Source organism: Leucoraja erinacea, chromosome 30 (genome assembly GCF_028641065.1).
Source record: "Leucoraja erinacea ecotype New England chromosome 30, Leri_hhj_1, whole genome shotgun sequence".
Lineage (NCBI taxonomy): Eukaryota > Metazoa > Chordata > Chondrichthyes > Rajiformes > Rajidae > Leucoraja > Leucoraja erinaceus.
Window position 1 is genome coordinate 21,320,604 of NC_073406.1, and position 12,160 is coordinate 21,332,763.

Sequence of the window (12,160 nt, forward strand, 5' to 3'; positions counted from 1 at the left end):
ACAGCACCTCTCTTGTCAACGGGTTTAATAACAATATTCGGATTGTTGTTCAGTGAGTGGGCTGTGTGTTCGGAGAATCTAAGGGGGTAGTGAATTAAAGACGGTTGATGTTGCGCTGGTCCAGAGAGGGTAGATGGTCGGCAAAGGAGGGCCCAGTATGGTGAAGGATCTCAATCCAAAACGTCAGCTATCCATATAGCAGTGTGAGGAAGGGTCTCAACCTAAAACATTGTCTATCTATGTTGCAGTTCTGAAGAAGAGTTTTGACCCGAAACGTCACCGATCCATGTTCTCCACAGATGCTGGTTGACCTGCTGAGTTACTCCAGCACTTTGTGTGTGTAGGCTTTTTCCTCTAATCTGATCTGGTACATTGCCATTTTTTTCAAAAGGCATTTTGAGATGCATCTTTAAAAAAACTTATTTTCACCCCCACACACCAGGGTTTTTGTTTTGGTCATGAGCCTTCTGTGGCCCCAATGGTGGTTTTGCGTGTAATTGAGAGATAGAGAGAGGGAGGGAGAGACACACAGACCCACAGAGCTGACACCAGCCAGTCTTGGCGCACTCTCTCTCGCCTCCTGCTGACGCCGCCGCGCCTGCGCCCTGTCACCTGACCGAATCAAAATGGCGGCGGCGTTGTTTTGATGAATAAGAGACTTTGTGTCAGGGGCAGGCCTCTCCACAGAGGCAGGCAGCAGGCTGAAGGAAGAATAACCCTCCATCCCGCCCTCCACCAACCTCCCCCCGCGTTCCCTCTAACACTCTCACACAAACTATGCACCTCTGCTGAAAAATATACGGCTTTTTTCTTTTAAAAAAACGCGAAAAATATACTTAAAGAATGGAAGAACTAAGTGCTGATGAGGTGAGGAGAGCCCTTGTTAATTCATATTGTCTTGTTTCTCATTTGTTTAGTAACCTGGTTATTAACAGACAATAATTGAAAGTATTAATGTACGAAACTCGATGCATGTCCTTTTGTTGTTGAAATCTTTGAAATCGACAATTGTAGGCCATTCTTTGGCGATTTCGTGGTTTAAAAGGTTTCTTGACATTTTTCAATTTTGCTTTCCAAATATGCTTTTCTAGAAGTAATTCTTATACAAGGTTGTTGAAAAGTGCAGAGACTGTAAACGTAGGTGCAGATGTGAAAATGAATCTTTGTCTCTATAGAAATGATGTGTATCTTTTGTATTTGTGCGATTTTGGAAAATACGCTGCTTGAAACCTACATTCTGTACATTGTCCAAACCAATTTATTAATTTTCTTTAGTTTTTAAAATCTGATTCTACTTTTGACTTTTAGCCTGAAGCTGTAGGCCTCTACGTTTTCTGTAGGGAGGGGGGGAAGGATGATTGAAGGAGAACAAGTGAGAGATCTTTATTAATTAGCAATGGATTATCTGAAAGTATGGTTGCCTAAATGTGTGAGAGGCCTACCGTTCTATATGAACGTGAACAACCAATACTGAGCACTCGGTTACGTTTTAATCTCAATAAAACTATCTTCAGTAACACGTTATTGAAATTTGGCTTGATTTTGTAATGTCATTCAGCAGAATAAGTTTTTATTTTTTGCATTGAGGATAGTTGGAACATTAATTTAGTGACTTTCACTGACATCCTTCATATTTGATTACACTTAATCCATTTTTAAGCGGGCATATTAATGTGGAACGATTTTTTAAAAACTGCATACTAATTTAAAATCATTGTTTTAAGAAACTATCCTTTTTTTTAGGGAAAATGTGGCAAACTTTAGCTCTCCATCTGATTCTAAACAAACTTAGAATCTTGTGAATATAACTGGGAAAGATGTAGACTGAAAATATGTGATTATCTCTCTTAAGAAAGTAAATTAAGCTTTGGTCCTTTGCATAGTTTACTAGCAATTGTCCCATATAGTTTCTAATATATGTCTCGCTCATTATTTTGTTCAATATCAAATTATTGCTCCTGAAGCTTTCTCTAGGTTGCACTTGGCTAAATCTGGACTGCACAACTGCTGAGCTCTAAGATTTAGCAGAGAGTCTTGTTCAGCTTTACTTTAATCTATCAGGGGATGCATCCTGACTGCAGGTGAAATTATTTTCTACCATTGCTGACGACAGAAGTTATAGCCTTGCATTTATAATACGACCATTTACTGATCAGCTTGCTATAAATACTGTATCTTGTCATTTTTTTTAAATTAAAGCGTGTTTAGCTTAAACATTAAACAGTCAAAAAGTTGGTGTAACTCAGTGGGTCGGACAGTATCTCTGAAGAAAAGGAATAGGTGGCGTTTCAGGTCGAGACCCTACAGAACCTCTTCAGATGAAGGGTCTTGACCTGAAACATCACTTATTCCTTTTCTCCAGAGAAGTTATAAGTGATGTTTCAGGTCAAGACCCTTCATCTGAAGCATCACTTATTCCTTTTCTCCAGAGAAGTTATCTGACCCGCTGAGTTACTCCATTTTTTGTGTGTCTATCTTTGGTTTAAACCAGCATCTGCAGTTTCTTCCTGTACATTTAACATAAACATTATTTTTCAAACGTTTAGTAAAAAATGAAAGATTTTAAAAAACAGTATAATATTTTTCTTCAAGTTTTCTTTCTTACCCAGGTTTTACTCCTACAGAGGAGTAATGGCTTTTGCTGTAGCTGCTGTTGGTCCAGCATTATCTAGGAACGATTTTATGACCATTACTATGATTGAGCAACAAACTGTCTTTTTCTTGATGGTGGAATTGTTACAGGCTGCTATTGTCTCTTCAAGTAACATATTGACAGCTTAAACTATCCAAATTTGTGATATAAACTCCAGTTATTTGTGAAAAAAAGTGCTGGAGGAACTCTGGGTCATGTAGCATCTGTGGAGGCATTTAAAAAAAAAATTAAAAATAAACTAAACAAATTATGACGTTTCGGGTCGAGACTGTTCTGAAGCAGGGTCTCGATCCGAAATGTCCACTATTCCTTTTCTCCAAAGATGCTGCCTGACTTGGTGAGTTGCTCCAGCTTTTTGTGTCTGTCTTTGGTTTCAAATAACATCTGCAGTTCTTCCCTACCCATTTTGTCTGTACGTATTGCTAGTTTGGTACTCTGTAGTGTTAGCTTATCTCTTTTCCCTTACCCAGAGCAGCATTGTCACCTGGGGTGACATCTCTTCCTTGTTTGAGGGGTCTGCATCCAAACTTAACCCCTGCGATCTCGACAGTGGAAGGACTCTAGACTGTGGTCCTCTCCCGCAGAGCCTATTGCGTTGGCTGCACTGAGCTTCAGTGCATCGATCAGCATGTACATGCAGTCTAAAATGGGCCAGTCGGCAGCATTCCTTTACAGAGATCTCACTGTGCTGGAAGACTAACAAGTTTCAGACAGATCAAAGAGCATCCTTCACTGAATTGACAGTCTCTCCATCTTAGAATGGATGGAGTGGATAGACCTGTTTAGTCAGGACCCTTCTTCATACTGATGGAGTAGGGGTGAAAGCTGAAAAAGGAAAGTGGGGGTGGGGCAGGGCCTGGCAAATGATAAATGGGTGCAGGTAAAAGGGGGTTGATTGGCAAATGCGTGGAGATGGTGACAAAGGCTTGTGGTGGAAAGGAGACAAAAGGGTGTCAGATAAGGAGAGGAGGAGTGCAAAGTAGAGGGAGGTATAGGGTGGAACAGGACCGGGTGGTGAAAGAATTTTCCAATCTAATGAGTATGATAATTGAATTCTCCAATTTCAAGTTTTACCTTCCAATTTCCCCTTATCTTTACCCCCCCCCCCCCCCCCCCCCCCCCCTCAGTGCGTACGTATTTCTGCCACCATTTCCCATCACCCCATCCTGTTTCATCCCCTCTGTATGCTCATCTCCGGCATCTTCCATCTTGTGTCCCTTTTCCCCTCTCCTCTATTCCTTCCCACCCTAAACCCTCCAGCTGTGCGTTTTGCTTCTTCTTCTTCCATAGATTGGAGTGGAAACAATGCCACACTCGAGACCGTGCCCTTCCTGCACCTCCCTGCTTTCTGCCTCAACATGCACCTTTCCAATTTTTTCACATTAATCTTTCTAATCTGCTCGCATCAATTCAAAATGTAGTATTCAGACCCAGTAAAACTTTCAGTTCAAAGTTGCAAATTCCTGTCAGACCTGCTTGAGGGTAACTGCAGTTCCAATGTATGTTACCAATTGTACGTGGAAGTTTTTACAACATGCTGCAGTATGGAAGATAAATAGTAAGTATGCCTTTGACTAGCCTGCCTTGCATTTTGATGATTAGTTATTAAGTAACTGATAACTTTGAGAGGGAATGATGCACAACTGAGAGTTGCAACAAATAACTTGCTCAGATTTCCCCTGTCAATGAACTGAAATCATTTACTGTTTCCTTTCAGGGGTATTCATCTGCTGATTACTTCTAGCAATTTTATTTCTAATTTTGGAATCACAAGAGAAAATTGCTAAGGTCTAATTACATTTTTTCTGACTGCAGGAGTCATGTCAGAAGATTGGACACCTAATGTTATACTGTTGTTTAAAAGAGCAGAGGTTAAATTATGTAATTAGCGACCTGTTAATTTTTGTTTGGTGGACAAATTACTGGGATCCATTTTAAAGGACTGAATTCACGATCATTTGGAAAAATATGCAGATTAATCTGGACATCTAGCATGGATTCAATGGGAAGTCATGTTTGACTAAATTGAATTATTTGAGGGAATAAGAGTATCAATACACATTGTGTTGTCTCTGAGTTTAGCGAGGCTTTTGAGGAGGCTGGGCAATTAAAAGTTAAATCCTACAGTATCTAAGGGTAATGGGCAAATTGGATCCAAAATTGGCTTGTTGGCAGGGCTAGAAAGGTATTAGTTGAATGTTGGTAATGTGACTGGAAATTCCACAGTAGTGGAATACATTCTTTTACTATATGGTTCGTCTTAAATATAGGGAGTGTGTGAAAGAAGTTTTAAAATGATACAAAGAAGGATAGATTGGTTGACAGGAGTCGAGGGCCTGTCCTACTTGGGCGACATTCTGCGTGCCATTTACGCAACATAATTTACGCGTCACGACCCGTGTGTCGCGCGCGGCGCCCCAGGATTTGGGATTCACAAAATCTTCGTGCGCCACCTGCGTGATGCGCAAATGACGCCCAAGTGGGACAGGCCCTTAAAGCTTCAGACTGCACAAAGATGAATGGTCTGTTCAGTTGTGCAGAAGAGTGGCAAAATGCATTAAATACAGAGAAAAGTGGGGTAATGCAACATGGTAAGAGAATGGACAATACATGGGAGGATGTTGAAAGATCTGGGGGAGCAGGAGGATATTAGTACTGTGTGCACATGTCTAAAGTTAGCAGGACAGGTCATGAAGATGGTTAAAAGGGCAGTGGGTTGCTTTCCTTGGCTGAGGAATTAAATATACAAGCAGGAACTGCATGCAGCACTAGTTAACCTACATTTTTGAGTATTGCGAACAGTTTAGGTCGTGCATTACAGGAGCATATATATTGCAACGGGAAAGATGTAGGACAGATTTATAAGGATGTTCCTAGTATTAGAAATTCCACCTGTGAGGAAACTCTGAGAAAAGTCTACTCTATACTCACGACTGTATAGTCAGACACAGTGCGAACTCCATCAAGTTCGCCGACGACACCACAGTTGTTGCAGAAGTTACAGATGCTGATGAGTCAGGGCATAGTAGTGCGATCGATCGACTGACCAAATGATGCCAGCACAACGACCTGGCTCTCAATGCCAGTTAGACCAAGGAAATGATTGTGGACTTTGGTAGAGAAAGGATGAGGACCCACAAACCTGTCTATATCGATGGGGTGATGGTGGAGAGAGACGAAAGTTTCAAATTCTGAATGTGCATATGTCTGAAGATCTTTCTTAGACCCAACAAGCTGATGCTATAAAGAAAGCGCATCAACGCCTCTACTTCCTGAAAAGATTACGGAGATTCAGTATGTCAGAGAGGATTTTCTTGAACTTCTACAGGTGTGTCTCTGCAGGACATGGATAGGCAGCATTTTGTGTTGGGACCCTTCAAAATATTATGCCTTTGGTTACCAGTGCAGTAGTCTACACATGAAGAGCAAGGAGAAAGAAATATGTGAAGTAATAGGATAAATATAAATGTTCCAATTACATAGAATAACAACTCGCACCTCTTAATATTAAAAAAAATCTATGCAAGAGTAATGAGATGAGCACAGCCATTGAATGTAAAATTAGTATTCGAAATGAAACTTTAATGGAAGAAACAGAGGGGGCAGCTGAAGGGTTCAGAGAAGGAATTATCAACCACAGACCTATGGTACTAAAGGCACGCTTGCCAATTTTGAGGGAAAGGTTTGGTGGAAGGAAATGATATCGGAAAGGCCTCTTAAACTATCCTGTTAGACTTTTTTGTAGCCGTATCACTTTTTCCATTTTATAGATCACTAAGTTTCTTGCAGGTTGTAAGGTAGTTGCACTTTTGTCTCCAGCTGCCTTACTTCTAGAATCATGCTCCCTACTGATTGTATCAAAAGCCCATTTCGTGTTGCACACCTCTGTTCAATCTCCTCCTTTCTTGGTGAGAACAATCCCATCTGCACTGGTCTCTCTGCACTGCTGAATTCTCATATCTGTGATGCTACACTCCTGCATCTCATCAGCATTGGCAAAATCCATGATATCCTTTATGAAATGCATTTCTAAGTATTGGACTTTACTGTTTGCTAATTTCTCCCTTGCTTTGTAAGGTTTTACAGTCTTATTTATAAATTTAAGGATTCCGTATGCGGTATTAAAAAATTATCACCTCTGAGATTTGAGTGTGTGACCCTAGTCTACTTTTCCAACCCCTATTTTAAAACACATGTATGCCATTCTGTCCCTCACTTTTCCTTTCTAGTTACCCTAAATAATTGTATTTGGGTATCAGCAATGAGTTTGCATATTTTACCTGTGTGTTCTCACTGAAAACTGCTGCTAATCGCCTCACAGTCTCCACTTGAACTACGTCTCGCGCTCGATGTGCTCCCGGGGTGGTGATGGCATTTGTGCAAAAAGGGTCACGATAGTGTTGCATGTGTAGAGAAGCTTTGCTAACTTTAATATGGCTGTTCCGGCACCTGGAGAATCTTGCCCTCGCTGCGGCCATGTCAGCAATCTGGAGCCCACTGTGTTGCTCTGTGCTGCTGCATCAGGGACCTTTACTGTGCTGATCATCTCATAGCAATAACTTGCCCATGACTGAGTGTAGATAGGCTGCGGTGAACGATGTGGTCCCTCGGCATTCAGATGTGGAACAGGCTGGGATGAGCAGTGTGGCCACAATATTGAGTGTTCTGCCTCTGGAACCAAAGATCTTTAACAAATTGGCACTGCAGGAAATTGCAAACTGTGGTACCGATGTACCTATTTTAAAGATTCATCATCTTTGAATTACAAAAGTTTGCTTTCTGCATTCAAATCCATGTAAATGGATACCAATCGCTAGGTGGCCCCTTCCATCCATTTCCGTTCCTCTGGCTTCAGCTTTCATGCCTCTACTCTCATTCTACACCCTTTTCTCTCCTTTTCAATTCCAGCTTTTTTCCACTTAACTGCCAATAAACCCACCTCGTATGAGTGGTGAGGGATGATCTTATGGAGATGTATAAAATCATGAGAAGAATAGATCGGGTAGATGCCCAGAATCTCTTGCCTAGAGTAGGGGAATTGAGGACCAGAGGACATAGGTTCAAGGTGAAGAGGAAAAGATTTAACAGGAATCTGAGGGTTAACTTTTCCACACAAAGGGTGGTGGGTGTATGGAAGAAACTGCCAGAGGAGGTAGTTGAGGCTGGGACTATCCCATTGTTTAAGAAACAGTTGAACAAGTACATGGATAGGTCAAGTTTGAAGGGACATGGACCAAGCACAGGCAAGTGGGACTAGTGTAGTTGGGACTTATTGACCTGTGTGGACAAGTTAGGCCGAAGGGCCTGTTACCATGCTGTATCACACTTTGACTCTATGTGTGCATGTATCCATCCCCCCCCCCCCCCCCCCCCCCCCCCCCCCCCCTCCATCCCCCCCAAACTACAATCAGTCTGAATAAGACTCCTGACCCTGAGTGGGCAAATGCATGGCAGATGCAGTATAATGTGGATAAATGTGAGGTTATCCTCTTTGGCGGCAAAAACAGGAAAGTAGATTTGTATCTGAATGGTGGCTGATTAGGAAAAGGGGAGATGCAACAAGACCTGGGTGTCATGGTACACCAGTCATTACCAGTAGGCATGCAGGTGCAGCAGGCAATGAAGAAAGCGAATGGTATGTTAGCATTCATAGCAAAAGGATTTGAGTATAGGAGCAGGGAGGTTCTACTGCAGTTGTACAGGGTCTTGGTGAGACCACACCTGGAGTATTGTGTACAGTTTTGGTCTCCTAATCTGAGGAAAGACATTCTTGCCATACAAGAGAAGGTTCACCAGACTGATTCCTGGGATGTCAAGACTTTCATATGAAGAAAGACTGGATAGACTCGGCTTGTACTCGCTAGAATTTAGAAGATTGAGGGGGGATCTTATAGAAACTTAAAAATTCTTAAGGGGTTGGACAGACTAGATGCAGGAAGATTGTTCCCGATGTTGGGGAAGTCCAGAACAAGGGGTCACAGTTTAAGGATAAGGGGGAAGTCTTTTAGGACCGAGATGAGGAAAACATTTTTCACACAGACAGTGGTGAATCTCTGGAATTCTCTGCCACAGAAGGTAGTGGAGGCCAGTTCATTGGCTATATTTAAGAGGGAGTTAGATGTGGCCCTTGTGGCTAAAGGGATCAGGGGGTATGGAGAGAAGGCAGGTACAGGATACAGAGTTGGATGTTCAGCCATGATCATATTGAATGGCGGTGCAAGCTCAAAGGGCCGAATGGCCTACTCCTGCACCTTTTTTGTATGTTTCTAAAACGTCAACTGTCCATGTTCTCCGGAGATGCTGCCTGGACCTGTTCTGATTATAGTTTGTTTATTGCTTTAAACTTGGATTAAATTTTTATATTTGGTGCAAGTAATGACTGTGGTCTTGACATTGAGGAAAATTGATGCTCGCATCCCAGGGCTTATTCACTTGTGGGATGTGAGCATCACCAGTCAGTACTTCATCCAATTGACTTGTTTGTGTATATCAAATAGGTTATGGTAAGGAATTATTCCATAAAGATCAATGTAAGTGAAGCCAATACTAATCGTTGTTTATGCAGCTTTCTTTTCATCAGGGGCCATTGAAATGTTTATTGCCAGCTTTGCTGTCTTGCAGAGTACATGTGCTGGGTTTCTTCTGCAATAAAAAAAGATTAACTAGCTTCACACGTGCAGGGACTTTGATAAATGGGGTCTCTGCACACTAGACTTTGTATCAACTGAGCTTACTTTTGAAGAGTTAATTTTACTGTATTACGCATTACGTTATTGCAATCTACCGGCTGCAACGGAGCTGCCGACTAAGGGAATTCCCGATCGCAGGGGAATACCCGACTTGGTGGAGGTAAGTACTGTACCTGGAAACACCGGGGAGGCCTCCAGTTTGGAAACGTGGCTGGAGGGCAGGACTGCAAGTCAGACTTAAGCTACGACCCCCGTTTCTCTAACATCCTGCTAACCAACGTACAATGACTGGTAAATAAAGTGGAGGATTTAAGGTCAAAGCTGCTTTACCAGATATAGATGAGGGAATGCTCTGTGTTCTGTTTCACAGAGACATGGCTCACCCCCAGCTCCCCAGACTCAGCCATCCAGCCTGAAGGTTTCTTTATCCATCATATGGATCATATGCAGGCATCTGGGAAAGAGAGAGGTGGGTGTGTCTGCCTCATGGTGAACTCGGGCGTGGCAGTGCTTGGGCATGGCAGTTTTAACTCCTGCTCTCCGCACCTGGAACATCTGGCGGTGAAGTGGGTCCCTTCTGCCTCCCGAGAGAATTCACCTCCATCATCCTGACTGCGGTCTACATCCCACCCCATGCAGACGGCCATGTAGTATTGGAAGAGCTGTACGCTGTGGTCAACAAGCACCAAACAGCGTAACGCAACACGTTTACCACTATAGCCGGGGATCTCATCAAAGCCAACCTGAAAGAAATCACTCCCAAACTACCACCAACATGTCGCCTGCAGCATCAGAGGATTAAACATCCTTGACCACTGCTATAAGACCATCAAGGATGCCTATCGCTCTCTGTCGTCCTCACTTTGGGTAATCTGACCATTCAGCGGTGCTGCTTTTTCCTGCATACAGGCAGCAACTGAAGAGATCGCCCCCCGGAGGTGAGGACTGTGCAGAGCTAGTCAGGGGAGGCAGAGGAACAACTACAGGACTGCTTGGAGTCAGTAGACTGGGCAATGTTCAAGGACTCGGCAACAGACCTGAATTAATACGCCACAGTCGTTACAGACTTCATAAAGAACTGTGTGGAGGACTGTGTTCCTACAAAAACCTTCTGAGTGCTTCATAACCAGAAGCCTTGGATGAACCAGGAGATCTGCATTCTTCTGAGGACCAGATGTTGGGCATTCAGGTCTGGTGATGCAGAGGTCTATAAGAACTCCAGACACGACCTTGACAAGGCCATCATAAAGGCCAAATGTGTCTTCCTCTCAAAGCTGGCGGATGGGACGGATGGTCGGCAACAGTGGCAGGGTTTGAATGCCATCACCTCCTACAAGGCAAAACCAGGAAGCAGCTCAAGCGACAGTGGAGCATCACTCTGTGACGAGCTCAATGTGTTCTGCGCATACTTTGATAGGGAGAACACTTTTATGTGCCTTCCTGAGCCCCTAATCGCCCTGATGGTATCAGTCACAGAGGCCAACGTCAGAAGATCCTTCATGATGGTGAACCCTCGGAAGTGCCTGGACCTGATGGTGTACCCGGTAAAGTTCTCAAAACCTGTGCCGACCAACTGGCTGGGGTTTTTGCGAACATTTTCGACCTCACTACTGAGGTCTGAGGTTCCCACCTGCTGTAAGAGGACATCAATAATATGTCACCTTACTCTTCTCGGGCACAAGGTGACGTGCCCCAATGACTATCATCCATTGGCACTAACGTCTGGTGATGAAGTGCTTTGAGAGGTTGGTTATGGTGGACATCAACGTCTACTCAACAAGAACCTGGACCCTCTACAGTTTGCCTACCATCAAAACAGGTCAATGGAAGATGTGATCTCATTTACTGTCCACTCCGCACTGGACCACCTGGACAATAAAAACACTTATGTCAGGCTGTTGTTTATAGACTTTAATACCAGCATCCCCTTCAAGCTGGTTATCAAGCTCACAGAACTGGGTCTCTGCGCATCCCTCTGCATTTGGATCCTCGACTTCCTCATCCACAGACCACAGTCTGTTCGAATTGGCAGAAATACTTCTTCCTCATTAACAATCAGTACGGGAGCACCTCAAGGCTGCGTGCTCAGCCCCCTGCTCTACTAACTCTATACTCATGACTGGGTAGCCGGACATAGTGAGAACTCCATCTTCATGTTCGTCGACGACACCACCGTTGTTGACAAAATTACTGATGGTGATGAGTCCGAGTATAGAAGTGAGATTGACCGATTGAACAAATGGTGCCAGCACAACGACCTGGCTCTCAAAATCAGTAAAACCAATGAATTGATTGTAGACTTTGGAAGAGGAAAGATGAGGACCCACAATCCTGTTTATATCAACGGGATGATGGTGGAGAGAGTCAAAAACATCACATTCCTGGGCATGCATATTTCCGAAGAGCTTTCCTCGGCCCAGCACACTGATGCAATTATAAATTAAGCACATCAACACCTGTACTTCCTGAGAAGATTAAGGAGATTTGGTATGTCAAAGAGGATTCTCTTGAACTTTGTTTGGAAGTGTCTGTACATATGACAATAAAACTATCTTGTGTCTTGAACACCCGCTTCTAGACACTCTCAACATCCAACTTGACAAGATCTCTCTGAATCCAGTGTTTTGCCGGTCCTTCCAGCAGATACAAGTCTCGCCCATGAGCCCTTTCCTCATTAGATGCCTCACTCACTTCAGCTAGATTAAATAAATGAAAATAAAAAAGCTGCAGATGCTGGAAATCTGATATTTTAAAAAATGAAGATGGTGGTGATGGCCAGTTGGCCAGGCAGCACCTGTGGAAAGTGTTAATTTTTCTG

General features: G+C 43.2%; 1 protein-coding gene across 4 annotated transcripts in view; it reads left to right on the plus strand.

Moving 5' to 3' along the window:
• Nucleotides 1–635: 635 nt before the first annotated feature.
• The window catches only part of ube4b (ubiquitination factor E4B, UFD2 homolog (S. cerevisiae)), a 78,592-nt gene continuing 67,067 nt past the window's right edge, over nucleotides 636–12,160 (plus strand). For all 4 annotated transcript variants that reach the window (XM_055659641.1, XM_055659642.1, XM_055659644.1 and 1 more), the window contains exon 1: nucleotides 636–867. In XM_055659641.1, coding sequence (XP_055515616.1) covers nucleotides 844–867 — 24 coding nt within the window. In that variant the 5' untranslated portion in view covers nucleotides 636–843. The remainder of the gene's footprint in view (nucleotides 868–12,160) is intronic.